The sequence below is a fragment of the Cavia porcellus genome, unplaced genomic scaffold (assembly GCF_034190915.1).
Source record: "Cavia porcellus strain 051 isolate PalLab524CR breed Dunkin Hartley unplaced genomic scaffold, mCavPor4.1 scaffold_2, whole genome shotgun sequence".
Classification (NCBI taxonomy): domain Eukaryota; kingdom Metazoa; phylum Chordata; class Mammalia; order Rodentia; family Caviidae; genus Cavia; species Cavia porcellus.
In genome coordinates this window covers 56,933,730-56,952,792 of record NW_026947485.1, presented here as the reverse complement: position 1 = coordinate 56,952,792, position 19,063 = coordinate 56,933,730, and the positions used below count along the sequence as shown (strand labels likewise).

General features: G+C 33.6%; 1 protein-coding gene across 1 annotated transcript in view; it reads left to right on the top strand.

Annotated features, from left to right (window-relative positions):
• Nucleotides 1-13,994, top strand: part of LOC100726863 (carbamoyl-phosphate synthase [ammonia], mitochondrial-like) — an 85,910-nt gene extending 71,916 nt beyond the window's left edge. Inside the window, 6 exon segments of the mRNA XM_023567269.2 lie at nucleotides 10,002-10,102; nucleotides 11,227-11,462; nucleotides 11,465-12,336; nucleotides 12,338-12,515; nucleotides 12,518-12,882; nucleotides 12,884-13,994. Coding sequence (XP_023423037.1) covers nucleotides 10,002-10,102; nucleotides 11,227-11,462; nucleotides 11,465-12,336; nucleotides 12,338-12,515; nucleotides 12,518-12,882; nucleotides 12,884-13,039 — 1,908 coding nt within the window. The 3' untranslated portion in view covers nucleotides 13,040-13,994.
• Nucleotides 13,995-19,063: the final 5,069 nt, after the last annotated feature.

Sequence of the window (19,063 nt, the reverse complement as noted above, 5' to 3'; positions counted from 1 at the left end):
CTGGGATGGACATTTCACTTTTCTCGACCTGAGAATAAATTGCTATAACACTGCCTATGCTGCTTTTCTAATACTATACAGGGTCTGTGTCATCTAATGAGGCCCTTTTGTTAATCAATGTGAAAATCTCGGAAAATTTTTCATACTGTGCACAAGCACAAACATTTGTAGAACATGCATAAGTGTAAAATTTCTGTTTTCAAACATAAATAAGCCAACAGACTTTGAAGTCGATGATCTACTCTATCTTTAGTAAACATCTTGCTCATGATTTAGGTGGCCTCCTGAGGAAAGTATTCATGTAGTATTAGTGAAATTTGAAATCATGTTCTAATTTTGTGTTCCTTATTCTCTTTCAAATATAATATAATGAAATTTGAATTTAAATTCTATGCAGATATCATTTGCTTAACTTCAAATATCTCCTCATGGATTTTTCTAAGTGATGGAAAATGTATTTGTAGGGCAATAAAGGGCTGGGCAGCTATAAATCTTATTGTTTTAAGGAATGAAAAAGTGAAAAACACACAGTGTTAGACTACAGACAACATAACTAAATCACCTATAGTAATAACCAGCACGCAGGGGCAAATCCTCATTAACACTGTTAATCCATTCACAAATGCAAACAAAAATATCAAAGGAATAAATGTAACCTTTTTCACCTTCATTTTTATTTATTGATGAAGCTTTATTTTACCTTACCTTACACTTACCTAGTTTTTTATAGCCATGTAAGGAAGGAGGGAGAGCACCTTCAAGACTTGGTCCTTTATATTTAATTCAAATAATTTCCTGAATCATCTCTGATAAGAGCTGAGAAGGCGCATAGGTTGAAAACTTATGAGGATATATTCCCTAATTTTTTTTAAACGGGTAAAAGTGCACTAAAATTAGGCATTTTGTGCATAATTGAGGACTATTCCCTAGGAAACAGTCAAAACATAAAACACAAAGGCAGTTTATATTTTGAGTACACAAAAAATAGGGGACAAACAGTGAACTTTTCAATTGCATGCCCTTTGTTGAATCTCTAATGTGTTTCTTAAACTGAGGCAATGAGGTTACACTCTTAATTGTCAAGCCAAGAATGCTAGTTGTGGTCAAATGAGTCACTCATCATCATTAGAGGACATATGCAGGGAATTTGGTCATTGTGTTCCCAGCTGGCAGCTTTTACTAACATCTGGGTTATTAACATTAGAATCAGCAATCTAGAGAATTGTTCCTTCTAACACATCCAGCTAATCCTGGACCCAAATTGGTTCTCTTCCAAATCCACCTGCAGTAAAATCTAGCAGTCAAACAGATTACCCTCTCACAGAGTGGCTGAAATTGTATGTAACATTAAATTAGGATTAAATATTCCAAAAATAATTTAGGTCTGATTTTCTATCTCTACTCTTGTTTTTGGAAAGTGAAGGTTAAAATGCCAATGATCTTCATTAGCCCTTGAGAAATTTCAGTGAATATGCAGAGATTCTAATTGTAACTGAACCAAAATTGTGGTTTGAAATAAGGGATATTTACTTCATATTTAAAATAATCTAACTTGAGAAGTATCCTACAAATATTTGGACAGTTGTAGAATTGTTTGTTTATGTCAAATACACTGATAGGAGGTTTTACTGACAGTTATTTTACTACTTGAGCTTCTAATTCTGAAAATGGTTACTGCCTTGTTCTTTTCTGAGTTGAAAAATTTCACAGTGTGAAAATCTAGATCTAAAGCTCCTTCTGATTAATCCAATTATATGTTATCTTGCTGTATTTACATGTCACAGGGTTGAATTCCAGAATACTTAAAATTAAGTTTCTCAAATAGCTTCTTAAGGTTAACTGATTATTCCTGTTAAAATGTGCACCCTCAAGGAAGAGGTTATTTATGTATATATCCACAAGTAATTTGAGAATCCTGGTGATTATATCACAAACCCGTTGTTTGTGTTTTGTCTCTTAAGGCTTGTGGCTCTGATTGCATTATCATTTTCATCTGATTTCATGCATTTTACAGAGGACACTGGGTGCTTTCCCACAGAAAATATTTTGGGTCAAAGACATTGAATATGGATCGCTTGATACTTTGTTTATAATTTCAATTTTTAAATCTTGTGTCTTGATCAAAAGTTTCCTTATTTTCTTCTTCTACAGTCTTTCACATGCAATTTTACTTCGAAACATGTATTTCTAATTTCAATTTCCATATTATAGAGTTATTAAAGACAATGTAAAAACTGTATGATTTAAGTGTTTCTTGCAATATGACATCAGGCCTGACTTCCCTGTTGCTGCAAATTTGTATTACTTTTACCATTGTGTGAGATTTTCAGATCTCTCCAGTAAAACACTTTTCCTCAGGAAATGAAGCTCCTATTTGGATTTTTTCAGAACAAAAGCAATTTTATTACTTGCTTAATTATTTTGTGTTCTATTAAATTCTCTCTTGTAAGTTGACACCAACATAAAACTTTTAGGATTTCAACTTAAGCCACAGTTTATATAGTTTTCTACAAAATGCCATTGATTTCATAGCAGTGTGCCTTTGTAATGATGAGGGGTGCTAGGAATCAAACTCAGGACCTCATACTTGCCAGGTAGGTGCTGTGCCACTGAGCTAAACAACAATGTGCCTTCTTATAAGCATTAATTAAATAATCAGAGAAGCATGTCTGTGGTAGTTACTGCTATTGTGATTAGTAATACAGATGCACACATCTAAGTTATAGAACCAGAAGCTTCAGGAAAAGAACTCTGAAATCCATATTTTAGCATTTCTCTCTCCTTTAGGCCTCCCTTCTGAATCTCATGTACTTGATCAAACTTCAACCAGTATGTACCTAAAATTTTTGATGCATATGTCTGATACACAGTCCTCTCATGTAGTATCAACTCTGAGATTCTAATGTACTAGGGCATCTTACAAATTAACAGAATATAAAATATTATAAAAGTAAAAGCAATTTTCAAATAAAACAAATAGTTTTTTCCAATAATAAACAAAAGCATGACAATCTGTTTTCTTTTTTCCATTTAATAGGGTTTTTTTAATGACTGTATTAGGAAAGTTATAAGCTAGGTATAATATCAAAAATTGGCTTATATTTCTGATATTCTATTTGGCAGCCCTTAACCAGAGTTCAGATATGCATATCATGTTATTTACCAATTCTTTTTTTTTTTTTTTTAAGATTTCTCTTAAGAAGATAATGCTGTACTTGAATTTCCTGTACAGGTTGCTTACTGAAGTACAATAAACTGAAAAGAATCTAAATGTACCACAAAATAAGATTACGAAGGGATACAACTGTATCAAGAAACTAGTAAGTGATTAGAAATTTGCATTAAGTGAGTACAGACATGGAAAAAGATCATAAAAGCATCAATAGAACATAGTAAACACTAAATAGATCATAATGTATATATAATTGTAATGTGAAATGTATATATGCAAATGTGTATTTAAAATATGAATGCATCTACATGGACACAAACATATATATATGCATATATGTACATGCATATGTATATGTAGACAGATACCTTTCCATTGGCAAGTCATATAATTACTGATATATTAGCAATCTTTTAACTTACTTGGATTTCCAAATTATCCCCTAACCTAAAAGCCTTTTGTGGAATGATGATGAATGCTTGCCCAAAATGCAACCCCAAACTCACTTAATTGATTGCAAATTGTCAACACTGCTATTAAACCTGAACACTGGGGTTTTAGCTTAGAAGCAGCAACTCATACACTAACATTTATTGTCTTGAATGAACACCATATCACATGTGCTATAGTTTTGTCACCTCTGCTTACGGTTTTTTGCAAGAAAAGCTCAATAATATTTCTTGAATGCTCTGAAGTTACATTGCTAATTTACCATCTTGGTATGAATATGTTTCTTGACTTATTCTATCAGCAGATTTTTAAGCCTCTGAAGAGCAGAACTGTGATTATATCATCTCTATACTTTCTGGTACTGTCACAGTGCTTGGCTCATAATGACATTAAAAATAACTTTTGGAATGAATGGATATATCATCAACTAAAGTTTAATCAAATTCATAAAAAGAGAATTGAAATTGTTCAACTTAAATCTAATTAACAAAAAGTACTTCAATTTAAACTAAATGCCACAGGTATTTAATGTATCTCTACCTTTTAAATTAAAGCAGTTCATCCAGAACTGTGCTTACTGTGAACCCTCAATTAGTATTGATTGAGATCATTCAGTGAGAGGCATAAGTTAGTTCAGCAGGCACAGAGAATCTCAATGCAAATCATGTTTCCAAACGATAACCAAACTTCAGTGACTCTGCTCAGTGACTTCAGCAATTCTTTTTGGAGAAGAGAATTGGGGCTAGGTTTTCAAGATTTTTTTTTTTTTTTTTTTTTTTTTGTAATGACAGTTCAAAGTAAGAAAATCTGAAATATTTTAACTATAAACATATTTACCTTTCCTATGATAATTTTAACACAAAATCATTGACTAGAAGCAAGAATAAAATGTAACCTTGGGACGACTGATCAAAAGTGTATATACTTAAAATCAAATAAAACATTTTTCTTTTTTTTTCCATCAAATTTAGTGTCTCACAAATGGTAGGCAACTGCCTTACCACTTAGTTCTACATTCATCCTTACATTTATATTGTTTAAAAGCCAAACCCTGACAGCTAGGCATGGTATAGTTTCAACCATTCAGGAGGCCAAGGGAGGAGAATTGCGAGTTTTAGACCAGCTTGGGATAAATAGGCAACATAGCATGACCTAGCCCCAGGAAAAAGGAAGAAAAACATAAGTTAATGAAACAAATTTAATAATTTTACCAAACTCTTTATTTTTAGAAAATTTTTATTTTAAAGAGCAAAATCAACAAAAATAATGAGAGAATTTCAAAACAAAATAATTGAGATTTAAAAATAATTAACTGATTGCATATTATTATGTTTGAAGTAGTTGTTCAGATTACAAGATACAAGAATGAAAAACTGATCAAACAATATCAACACAAACTGTTCATTTCAATGAACTAATAGAAATTAGTAGTATAATTTTCTTAGCCCCCGTTATATATATATATATATTCCCCTATCCTTCATTTTCCAATCCCAGTTGTTCTTTCCTTTTGAGAAATTTCTTTTCCTTTCACAGTTTCTATTGCAAATTTTGTATCTTATTTACTGTATCAGTTTCTTATATGAGGGAGACAATACAATGTTTACACGTGTGAGTCTGATTTATTTCATTTCTGAGTGTGTTTTGGAGTTGCATCCATTTACCTATAAAAGCCTTGTTTATACTTCTTTATGGATGAGCAGTACTCTATTGTATTTTTAATATATTTTTAATACATTCCTTGTTTGATGGACATTTGGGTTGTTTTCAAGATTTAGCTTTTATAAATTGTGCCGCTATAATCCTGGGTGTACGTATATTGCTGTGGTATGTTTTTTTTTTTTAATTTTTCTAGGAAAATTCTCAGAAAGGGTCAAATGGGACTCTAATCCTAGTTTTTTGAGGAATTGCCACACTGATTTCCACAGTGATTCTATCAGTCTACACTCCCACCAACATTGAAGAAGAATTCCTTTATCCCCATAACCCCAACAGCATTTGTTATGGGTTTATTTCATAACGAGAATGCTTGGTTCTTTGAAAGAATAAATAAAATTGATAAAACACTAGCCAACCTTCTCAAAAAAATGAAAAAGTAAAAAATTCATGGAATGATGAATGAAATGGGTGAAATCACTACAGTTTCTGTGGAAATCAGAAATTTGTTAATCCCTACTTTAAAAATCTTTACTCATATAGGATGGAAAACACAGGAAAAATAGACAGAGTCTTAGAAATTTGGCAGTTACTCAAGCTGAACCAAGAGGATATAAACATTCTGAGTAACCTAATATCAGTTAATGAAATTGAGAAAGTAATGAAAATTTTACTAACAAAGAAGGCCTAGGTCATGATGGATTCACTGCTGAATTTTACAAGAAATTTAGAGATTTAATGTCAGTACTCTTTAATGAAACTCTTTAATGAAATCGAAAGGGAAGCAATCCTCCCTAACCCATTCCCGGAAGCAAGTATTATTATCCTGCTACCAAAATTTTACCAAGTATTTTCACTCTTAATTAATTTTTTAAATAAGGCTATGTTAACTAATTTTCATATCTTTACCACTTTTTTTTTTTTTTTATCGGTACCAGGTATTGAACTCACGACCACCTGCTTGCAAGACAGGTGCTTATGCCACTGGGATAAATCCCCAGCCCCAAATTTTCATATCTTTAAAATAATTATAATTGTATGAGTAGTTGCTATAGTTCTGCATATTTTACAGGTGAGGAAACTGTGATACAAGAAGTGTAAATTCTTTACAGTAATATAACTAGTACTTTGTATACTAGAATCTGACATCACAATCAGTATTTTCAAATTTAATGCTAAAGTAAAAATTTAAAAATCCACTTAATGAGAAACATTCAATCTTCTTTTACGTACAACTAATAAAATTTGATATGCTTAAAATATTTTTGTTTCAAAAATTGTATCTTAAAATTTTTTATTAAAGATCATAAGATCAATTTAATAATGTCATGGAAATACTTTAGATTCCTTGTTAAAAAAGCAATAATTAAAGTGTGAATGACTTTTATGAAAACATTTATTTCAAGCAAAAAATCACACTAAAAATTTTAAAGGAAAATTTTTCTGAATACAAAGATAATGCATATCATAAATAAAATAAAAGGTATATTCTATTTTAGTTTTTTTTTAGTCTGCACATTTCCATACTCAGAAAATCATGGTCTATTACTGAGAGTACCTGAAAGAGGTTATAACAACCACCAAATGTTGATTTATTAAAAGAGATAAGATTCATGTTAGCAAAAGATCCTAAGATGCAAAGCCCACATCAAAGACACTATTCATGCTTTACTTAAAAAGCAAGATAATCTCCAGCTAGAAATTAGAAATGCTCACATCTTGAAAGTTGAACAAAAATCTCAAAAACTAGAAATAGAGTTATTTTTATCTAACGCTAAGGACAGAGATTAATGTTATTTTAAACCCAACATCAGATAATAAATGAGTCTGTCTAGGAGTTATCTTCATCAAATTTTGTGAACTATAACCTTAGTCTTTTGTCTTTTATCTTAAAAATGAAGTACATTGTAGTAATACTTTTAAATAATACTGTATATAAGAGTTTCTATGTAAATCCAAAGAAGTTAGTTCTCTATTTTGTTGCTTGTCTGAGAGATTGTAGTCTCCCAGAGAAGATGGAATGGGGAAATTAAGATGGATGATGGAATCTTCTACTCTTTATTTTTTAAGAATAGTAAGGTTGTAAAACAAATCAAATTTAACTTTATGTACTGTAATATATACTTGGTGGACATTTCTAGAAAACTAAAAACAAAAATATTTCAGGTATTTTAGGAAAATTTTATAAACATAGGAACTTCCTTTTAAATATAAATATTTATATTTATATTTATATTAAGACCTTATAACAGTAGTAAAAGTGAGAAGTGAGGCTAAAGACCCCATCTAGGGTAAGTATTCAAATGCATAAGGTACAAACATATATTAAAATATTATGGACCCTTTATAAATCTGTCTAAAATGCTTTTAAAGATATGAGAAAATATGTATAAAGTAAACTTTTAAATAAAGCATCATATATGGTTCTTAGATATTTCAAACTTCATCTTCAGTATCAGATGTCAGCTTCACTGCTATAGCTCCATTATCTTTCATAAATGAAAACTGTATAAAATTATTCAGAAGGTAAAGAGGATGACAAAGAAGAACTGAGATGTAAAATAAAATAGCCAATCAGTTCATTCACAGATTTCCCAAATATCACAGCAAGCTTCTTGTAATCATAACTTAAATCCACATCTCTATTAAACTATGAATTTTTACCTACCTGTGCATAGTAGTCCCAGTGTTTCAGAGGTTTAGCCAGGAGGATCTCTTGAGCCTGTTAATTTTAGTACAGAGTGGATAAATCATAAAGACCTCATCCCTAAAAAATGATGGTGGTGATAATGATAGTAATCCCTCTGTAATGAATTTTCACATTTTTTAAGAAATGTATAAATGTAAAAATTATGTTCATTAATGTTTTAACTACTAAATACATAAAAATAATCCTCAAAACCTCAAAGTTTATTGGAAATGTTACATAATCCACTTTTTTTTTATTTGCACAATGTCTAATGGGAAAAATATAAGTGCATATTAACAGATTAATGTCATCCCCCAAAAATGCCAACCATAATCATTAAATTTGCCATCACCAAAAGTCAGTTTTCAGCTTAGAAAGCCTGGCTCTTGATTTTCCTGGTGCCTGAGCAGATACCAACTCATGACCATAAATCTGAAGAAACCAGTGCATAAAACCAGTGTCAAAAATATTTTCCAAGAAAATAAAAGGGCCCAATGGATGGGACATTTGTGCAACCCTGACAAGTGAATTCTCTCTCTGATGACAAGTTATATAATGTCATCCCATTTATTATGAGGTGACTTGGTAGCTGGAAATGATTATCAGGAAAATAATAATTTGTGATTCAAATGTGTGACTCCAGCTCAACTGATTTCAAAGCTTGGTACCTCCCATCTCCTAAGAGGGACCGACAGGAGAGAAAACTTCACAACACAAAACTTTCTTTATGTGCATTCTTTCAGAGTCATAGTCTCGAAGGACCAAAGTCAAAATGTTTATCTAGCCTCCTTTCCACCCTTATTTTTCTTTATTATTCTCCTGTCAATGTTTTTCTTAAGATGTTAATATCATTATCCAGATTTTACATATTATACTTACATTCATTAAATACATTTCACCTCAGCTATCGGGGGAAATTTCTTACTCTTCCCACAGCTTTTTGTATTTTGTTTATTTTTAATCACAGGTAAAATATTTTAAAATTATAATAAAATAATTTATATTTTGGAAAGAAAATATATACAAGGAAAAGTTAATGTAAAGTTAATGTAATGAGATGTCACAATTTCTAAGCTGAATGAACTATTCTCTACCAAAATCTCATGAACTCTTTAATAAGATTTTTCATTTCCTGATGGTGTTTCTCTTAATAGAGTCTAAATTTTCATTTTATTTTTATTTGTATATGTCCTGCTATTTTACTTGATTTCATTAATCTTTTTTCTCTTGTATTCATATTTTTTCCTTAAATTTTCAAATTAATCTATAACTGTACACAAATTATTTATTTTGATTTATCTTTTGATAATTTAATATAATATAATGTAAATTTTATACCAGGACTGAATAAGAGTTTGTAACTGATGTAGCTGCACTATTCTCAAAATCACTTAGATGTGGTAGCCATCTGAGCCTCACTCATTGGGAAGCTTCTGGCATGCCATGGGTGCCATCCTTGCTTACTGCCAGAGCTTGTTGTCAGCTAGAATTTTAAAGGGAGATCATAGCTCAAAGGAAGGGAGAGCTGTGTAACATTTATAATACAATTGGACCAAAAATATCTAATCTTTTCTTCTGTCTATTGTAAACTAAACTTGTAACTGCTATTAATGGATTCAGAGACCCACAAGAACCGGAACATGAACTACATGCTTTTGAGTGTTACTAATGGAGTAGAAAGAGTGTGCACCGTTTCACTTAAGACCAATACTTGCATCAAGAACTGGAAGTCACCTACAGATTGATGCTGCTCTTTAGGCACCATTTGGGAAATGAAACCATAAAATCTTTGTCTGAATAGGACCAGCAAAATCTGTGTCCTCAACACTGTGGATGAAATACTAGACATCCAAGTCTACCTCAGACTTAATTTCATATTTCTCCATTCAACAAGAAAATGTCTTCCTACTGTGTCCACTGCCACTTGAGAAGATGAATAATGGTATTGAGAACAGAAAAAGACCAACTGCTATTTTTCTGTCTAAGTCAATTATTAAATGACCCGTTACAAGATTGCCTTTTGTTCTTTTGTAGCAGGTGTTTCCGACTCACATGGCAAACCCGATGGTGCAAGCCCTGTATCTGCACTGGACTGTTACCCAATGGGGCAGAAGAGCCAATGTGGTAATTAACTGGTGACTCAGATAAGACAAAGGACATACGTGAGTCATCCGTGACCTAATGCCTGGCTTGCAATAAATAGTCAACTGTTTTAGCAGATTAAAAGAACAATCTACTCAAGTGTACTCCAGATATTGAAGTGATAATTCAGATGATAATCAAAAATGCTGTTTATTTGGGTAAATTATCAATATTTCTCAATTCATTGGGAAACATACAACTTTTCCTTTTTCAATTTTTATTTTTATCAATACATATTTGCAGTACATGGTTGCATTTCTTGTGAGGTTTGGTACAAACTCAAAACACGTGTTTATTCTTTTTAACATTCTGTCTTCTCTCCCTCTCATGCCTCTATCCCTGATTTCCTTTTTCATTTGAGAGACATATGTCATCCTCCTTCCTATTATCTATCTTTTATTTTACTCTTTATTTATTCTTTTAACTTTTAGGTTTGTCACATAAAAAAACCATGCAATACTTAAGTTTGTGTTTCTCATTTATTTCACTGAATATTATCACCTCAAAATACATCCATTCTTGATTTTTAATATTCTACAAACAAAGCATCCAGATAAAATTTACTCTTCATGTAAATAGTAAGGCATTGGACTTCTTTACAGGCCAAGAGGCTACTTGTACCTTATTGGGCTAAGATATTGAATTTTTATGAAAAATTCTTCATTAACCTATATAAATATTGTATTTTAAGAGCTAAAAAGAATTATTCAAACATTGAAAAATTCCTGCATTATAATGACAAGAAAACTCATCTGGGTTACTTTAACATGTCTTTTGAGTCATATGTGGTATCATAAAAAAAGGAAAAAACTAAATTTTTAAGATTTTACTTAAAAGGCAAAATACAAAGTGATCTCCCTGATTTGCCTGTGGCTTGTTTCTCAGTTTTTCATGATCTAGAAACTTGGTCCCAATATGACAATGTTGAAAAGTAGAAGACCCAGTGGAAACTAGTGAATGTCTCTAAGCCATTGGTTTAGAAATAGAAAATAGAACAAAAAGAATGTTACAGTCGAGGAGCAAAATGAGGAGTCTTTGTTGCTCTTTGAAATGGAGCAGCTCAGGGTTTTGGGCTGTGTTTGTTCTGAGCTCCAACCCTCTCTGCTGTCTATTCCAGTGAGTCCCTTTCCCAGGAGACCCTGAGGAAAGCGAAGGAGATTGGCTTCTCAGATAAGCAGATCACAAAATGCCTAGGACTGACTGAGGCCCAGATGAGGGAGCTGAGACTGTAGAAAGGCATCCGCCCTTGGGTTAAACAGATTGATACACTGGCTGCAGAATACCCATCTGTAACAAATTACCTGTATGTGACCTACAACGGTCAGGAGCATGATATCAATTTTGATGAGCATGGATGGTGCTGGGCTGTGGTCCTTATCACATTGGCAGCAGTGTGGAATTTGATTGGTGTGCTGTCTGCAGCATCCGTACACTGCGTCAGCTTGGCAAGAAGACAGTGGTGGTCAATTGCAACCCTGAGACCATGAGCACTGACTTTGACGAGTGTGACAAACTGTACTTTGAAGAGTTGTCTTTGGAGAGAATCCTGGACATCTACCATCAGGAGGCATGCAGTGGCTGCATCATCTCAGTTGGGGGTCAGATTCCAAACAACCTAGCGGTCTCTCTGTACAAGAATGGTGTCAGGATCATGGGGACCAGCCTGATGCAGATCGACAGGGCTGAGGACCAGTCCACGTTCTCAGCTGTCTTGGATGAGCTGAAGGTGGCCCCGGCACTGTGGAAAGCTGTTAACACTTTGAATGAAGCACTGGAATTTGCTGAGTCTGTGGGCTACCCCTGCTTGTTGAGACCTTCCTATGTATTGAGTGGGTCTGCCATGAATGTGGTGTTCTCCAAGGATGAGATGAATACGTTCCTGGAGGAGGCCACCAGGGTCTCTCAGGAACACCCAGTGGTGCTGACAAAGTTTATAGAAGGAGCCCGGGAAGTAGAAATGGATGCTGTTGGCAAAGATGGACGGATGATTGCGCACGCCATCTCGGAGCACGTGGAAGATGCAGGTGTTCACTCAGGAAATGCCACTTTGATGCTGCCCACACAAAGCATCAGCCAAGGAGGCATCGAAAAGGTGAAGGATGCCACCCGGAAGATTGCAAAAGCTTTTGCCATCTCTGGCCCATTCAATGTTCAATTTCTTGTGAAAGGAAATGATGTCTTGGTGATTGAGTGCAACCTGAGGGCTTCTCGATCCTTCCCCTTCGTTTTCCAAGACCCTTGGGGTTGACTTCATCGATGTGGCCACCAAGGTGATGACCGGTGAGCAAATTGATGAGCAGCACCTCCCGATCCTGGAGCGTCCCATAATTCCTGCTGACTATGTCTCGATTAAGGCTCCAGTGTTTTCCTGGCCTCAGCTGAGGGATGCTGACCCCATCCTCAGATGCAGATGGCTTCCACTGGAGAGGTGGTTTGCTTTGGTGAAGATATTCACACAGCGTTCCTAAAGGCAATGCTTTCTACTGGGTTTAAATTACCACAGAAAGGTACCCTCATTGGGACCCAGCAATCATTCCGGCCAAGATTCCTTGGTGTGGCAGAACAACTACACAAAGAAGGTTGTAAGCTCTTTGCTACAGAAGCTACATCAGACTGGCTGAACGCCAACAATGTCCCTGCCAGCCCAGTGGCATGGCCATCTCAGGAAGGACAGAACCCCAGTCTCCCTTCCATCAGAAAATTGATGGAAGACAGCAGCATCGACCTAGTGATTAATCTTCCCAACAACAACACGAAGTTTGTCCATGACAATTAACGTGACTCGCAGGACAGCCATTGACAGTGGGGTTGCTCTCCTCACTAATTTTCAGGTGACCAAACTGTTTCCTGTGGCTATGCAGAAATCTCGCAACGTGGACTCCAAGAGTCTTTTCCACTACAGGCAGCGCAGCACTGGCAAAGCACCCTAAGAAGCAGACACCACAGTTCCATTCTCCAGTCATCCAGGCCATGTTTTATCAAAGAAACTGATTCCTCACTTCTTTTCCCGCAGATGAATATTGATGTGAAGCTCATTGGACTCCACTCTATAGTACCTTATTCTGTATCTTTCACAGTTAATTGTCAGTCACTTTTGCAAAATCTTATTTAGAGTTCTTCCTACATAGCTTGTTCCTTAAGTGATTTTACCATTTATTAATGCTTTATATTGGGTGATTGAGGCTTATTTTTGCACATGGAGTTAACATTTTATGGTGCTGATTAATGATGATCAAGATAGAAATGCTGCCATTCTGTCTTCTGAACTCTCTGTGCTTTAAACATATTTTGCCATTGTTTTTAAGGAGTATCTTCCACATGGAGGACACATTAACAGGGCAGAGTACTATAAAATTTGGTAAAATGAAAGATAGATTTAATTTATAAACTTTTCCATTATGATGTTTGTATGTTGCTTTTGATAATCACTCTCACCTATCTGAGAAGATTATTTTTCATTCCATGATACCAGATTTGAAAAATATGATGAGATCTTTATAGATTTTTATACAGGATGCTTTTTTCCAAGTTTTTTTTTTTTCAATGAAAATATGTTGGCAGATGGTAGAAAACACTGAGTGACTGTAGGTTTGGTTTTTTCCTTTGACTTTTATCTTGGGCCAAGTGAAATCTTTAGCTATTTGTACCATTCACCTGCTTTGCTAATTTTGCCATAATTTAATAATTTCCCACAGATGATAGATTTTATTAATCTACGGAGTCCTACAGTGCACTGTGAATTCCATACATGCTACATTCTTCTGTGTTTCCAGAAAAGTACTTTCAGGGCAGCCTTTGTTGCTTTTAAATGTGTTGTGTTATTACAAGTGCTCTAATTGTGAACTTTTTAATAAAATAATATTGAAATAAAAAAAGAAAAAAGAATGTTACAGTCATAGACTATTGTATTCTGTACCCATTATAGTATGAAAGTAATAGTTTTATTACTAGAGTTAAATGTTTTTTGAGGAAGAGATTTCAGATGAAATCAAGAGATGCTTATTTCAACATAGATACTGTTATATCTTCCCTCATGTGGTCGCTGGTGTGCTTTTTGAGAGGTGATTGGATTTAGAGTGTGTGACACTGGAAATGATTCATGTGCTCTAAGGATCAAGGACACTAGGACTAAAGGTGCCCTAAGTGACCTGGATAAATTATAAGGATAGAAAGAGCTGTGGTCGCCTCCGTTGCTATACCCTCTCTTCCTGCCATGAACTATTTCTCCTCTGTCCGCCATACTATCCTGACTTGGAGCCAGCTGACTATAGGCTGAAACCTGCAAACTGGGAGCTAAATAAACCTTTTACCTTTTAACTTCAGGTGTCGGTTACTTTGTCTCAGTGAAGAGTAAATTAACTAAGAAACATATCACAGTTGCTATTATGTATCTTATCCAAACATTAATATATTAAATTTGATTAAATTTGATCCCTCCATAAAACCTTATACAAATTGCTGTTGTAGAGCCTTCAAAAATATTTTGTCCTGAATCAACCTCACACCAATTGAAATTAAAAGGCCAAAAATATATGAAAACTCTAGGTAGCTTTAAAAATCTTCATTATTTTAGTAAAAAATTATATTTATCTAGTATCCTGAGATGGAATAAATGAAATTATTGTCTGTGAGTATGTGCCTAAGGGGGGAAAAAAAACATGCATTGAAAGATGTTGAAAAATTAACAAAAATATATAAAATTCACAATTTGTTTTAATTTCTTCTTTGAAAGAAGCAATCACATTCTTCCCTTTTCGACAAATCTTTTGATAGTAAATAATTAAGCATTGAGTTTTTGAGTTCTTTTTACATTCTGAACACCAATCCTTGTCAGAAGTAAGTTTATAAGCATTTTATAGGGTATGGCTTTACTCTATTGATCATTTTCTTGTTTTAAATTTTGGTTAATTTTTTGTTTGTTTGTTAATATGGTGACATTTGTCTACTTCTGCTATTGATGTCTTCTTCATGACATCTTTACCCATGCTAATATCCTGAAGCACTTCCACTAGTTTCATTGCTTCAAAGTCACATGTTCAACTGCTCAGCACATTTTGACTTAGTTTTTATAAAGCACCAAGAGAGGTGTAGTTTCATATAGACAATCAATTTTCCCCAAACTGTTCATTGAAAAGGCTTAGTTCTCACCAATGGACGTTTTAGTACATTTCTTAAAAATCAGTTATAAGTATATGGGATTATTTCTACCCTGTTTTTTCAGTTCTAATGACCTATATGTTTGTGTTATACAAATATTGACTCTTCTGATTATTACAATCCTGTATATTCTGAAGTCACATCTTATAGTATCTCTTGCTTTGTTCTAATATTTGGCTCAAACATTTAATTATTAGGAGATTTTTGTGGTTCCAGGAATACATTCAGATACATCAAAACAAATTTACGATATAGTAGGTATTTTCTAACTCTTTGTGAATGTAGTCAGCACTTTGATAGAAATTTTATTGAATAAAGAGATTGCTTTGTGTAATATGGACATTTTAACAATATGATTTTTTCAGTTTATGAATACCTGACATCGTTCTTTTTCTTCACTTCATCCTCAATCACTTTTCTAAACATTTTATAGTTTTTGTTTACTTCATTTAAATTTATTTCCAGGAATTTTATATAGCTATTATAAATAGTATTGCATTATTGATTTCTATTTTAGATAATTAACTATTCATGTATAGCTAAGCTACTGATTTTTGTGTGTTGATTTTCTATCCTTCCACTTTACTGACTTCATTTGTTAGTTGTAATAGTCATTTGGTGGAGTCATTGGGGTTTTCTATATATAAAATCCTGTCAGCTGAACACAGTGGTGCACATTAGTAATCCCACCACTAAGGAGGTAGATGTAGGAGGATTGCCAGGAGTTCCAGGCCAGCGTGGGCTGCTTAGTGAATTCAAGGCTAGCCTGAACTGCATCACAAGACACTATCTAAAAATAAAGTACATCTACTAACAAGGGCAGTTTAATTTTCTCTTTCTAGTTTGGCTATTCTTCATTTCACTGTCCTTCCTGATTATACTGGTTGGTACCTCCAGCATCATTTTGAATAAAAGTGATAGGAATTGGCATTTTGGGGTTTACGCTTTCCCATTCAGTATAGAGTTAGCTGCTGTGTTTTCATATACATTGCACAATGAGATGACTACTATATTGAAGTCAATAAGCACACTCATAATGTCCTCTTTATTTTATGTTTAGAACAACTAAAATGTACTATGTGTAATTGTTAAAAATGTAATACAATATTGTTAACCACAACCTTCATGCTATACATTAGATTGCTATATTTATAAATTCTATTTAACTTAAGCTTGTCATGCTATGACCTACATTTTCCTATTTTCCCCACTTCACTGCCCCAGGTTGCCATTGGTCTACTCTCTGCTGTTTTTTAGAATACACATAAAAATGAAACAATATAGTATATTTCTTCCTTCTTTTGGATTATTTTAACTACCATCAGGTTCTAAAAGTTCACCTGTGCTGTTGCAAATGGAAAGATCTCCTTCTTCAAAACACTGAATAATATTCCATTGAGCACGCATATTCCACAAATTCTTTATCCATTAATTTACTGACAGAAAATTAGGTTGTTTCAATTTTTTACAGTGATAAACAATGCTTCAATGAATAGTGAATGCAGATATGTTGCGGATTTTAATGTATATGATCAGAGAGGGAATTACTGGGCCACCTGGTAGTTCAGTTTATTGTGGAGTAATAATCCCAGTGTTCTCCATACCACTTGTGCCTTTCTCTGTAGCACAGTATAGGGGTCTCTTCTCTCCATGCTCTTACTATCACTTGTTATCAATTGTCTTTTTTATTATAGCAACCCTAACAATTTTAAGAAGATATTTTAATGTGACTTTGATTTCAATCTCCCTCTTATAGACATATATTAACTTTTTTGTATTTCTCTTGCAATTTTACATTTTCTTTCAAAAAAAGGCACGTAAAATGTAAAAGTTCCTTTGATAACTTATAGTGAAACTTCTTAATATTGGGTTCCATGTATATAATATTAATCTTTATTTGATAAACTGTTCACAAATATTTTCTCTCAATATTTTAACTACTACTCTGTTATGATTATTTTGTGGTTGTGCATAAGCTTTTTTAAAGTTTTACTTGGCTTTATTTATCAAATTTTTGTTGCAATATTCTTGAAATTATATCAAAAAATTCATTCCTGGGCCCAATATCATTGAACATTTTATTTGTGTTGTCATCTAGAAGTACAATGTTATCTTTAGGTCTTTCATTCATTTTGAAATGATTCTTGTAGTTTTGAAGTTTTCCATGATTTTACAAGTGAGGTTTTCAAAATACCAAATATTAAAAAAATTACCTTATTCCTCCCATTATATTTTCTTGGCATTCTTCTTAAACAATGGTTGACCAAAGTATGTTGGGTTTATATGTGAGCCCTATTTTTGCCACATATTATTTTGATTCCTATTTATAGATTTTGAAAAAAAAAAGATGTTTGATGCCTATAGCCTTGGGGGTTTTTTGCTCAAGATTTTTAAAAATTTATTATCTGTTCTTTTGTGGCACATACTACTTTTAGGATTATTTGTTTTATTTCTGCAAAAAATGTCTTAGAAATTTTGGTAAGAATTGCACTGAACTGTACATTATTTTGGTTTGTGAAGTCATTATAACAGTAATCTTCCAATCCATGAGCACAAGATATCTTTTCACTTGCTCGAGTAATCAAATTATTTCACTAATTTTTAAAATATATTTTAGTGTACAAGTAATTTATTTGTGGACAGATCCTCCAAGAAACAATAGTATTTTCTTGTTTTTTTTACCGTGACACTTCACTATTAAAAAATTGCAACTGATATTTGTTATATTTAAATTCTCAAGGTAGTTGAATTTGTTGATTACTTCTGACGGATTTTGTGTGTGTTGGAGTGGTGATGTTTCTCAGCCTCTGTGCTTGCATGTGAGTGTGTGTATGTGTGTGTGTGTGTGTGTGTGTGTGTGTGTGTGTGTGTGTGTGTAGTGTATTTAAAGTTTTCACGTGTAGGGACTTGTGATTTTTCAGTCTATAGACAGACTTTTTCTTTTCCATCTTTGCTGTGTATTTTCATTATCTAATAGTTACGCTCATACTTTCTGTGCTATGTTGATGCAAGTGAGTTACAGCTATTTTTAATCCTACCTTGTTTTAACATCTGTGCTTCAATTATCAGTCATTTACACATTACCATTACAGCTTTTCTGAATATTCTGAACTTAACTGTTTGTTTATCACTAAGTTAAAACTTTTTTTGTGAGGCAAAGTGTGTGTCCCTGATCATTTAAGTCCTGGAGTGAAAGCTGCTATGGACTCATGATAGCAATGAGACCTGTTCAGGTCTCAAAAGAGTGCTAAAACCTTGGACCACAGACTGAGACCAAGAGCCCTTATCCTTCTTTGTTCCCAGGCATCTCTAGGAATCCTGACTCTGACTTTCTCCTTGTGAACCTGTGTGAAATGAACCCAAAGCCTCTTGTCCAAGCAGTGCCCCAAAGTGTTGGAGAACTGGTTGTTCATCCCATTTTTCTTTTCCCTGTAAGTGAGACTCAGGGGTCCTTGAGTACTCTGACCCTGCTGAGTGATGCTGAACCAGAGGATGGGACAATGCTGCCAAAATTACTTTTCCTACCCTGCTGTTACTTGATGTCATTTCATCCACTGTATGACTGTAGCTTCAGTGTGTGCACTCGAGCTCTTTCAGAGTTATTATTATCCAAAAGTAACTGTCAAATTGTTGGTTTTTGTGAGGGAAGGAATGCTATTTCACGATCCCGTTGGTCTTATTCCTCCATTAAAACTTCTTTTCAGTATCACATTTTTTCCTGCTTTGTACTTCAGTCTGATATATTGATTCATAATGTTTTCAGAGTGGATGATTACCTTAAATTATTTTATATGCTT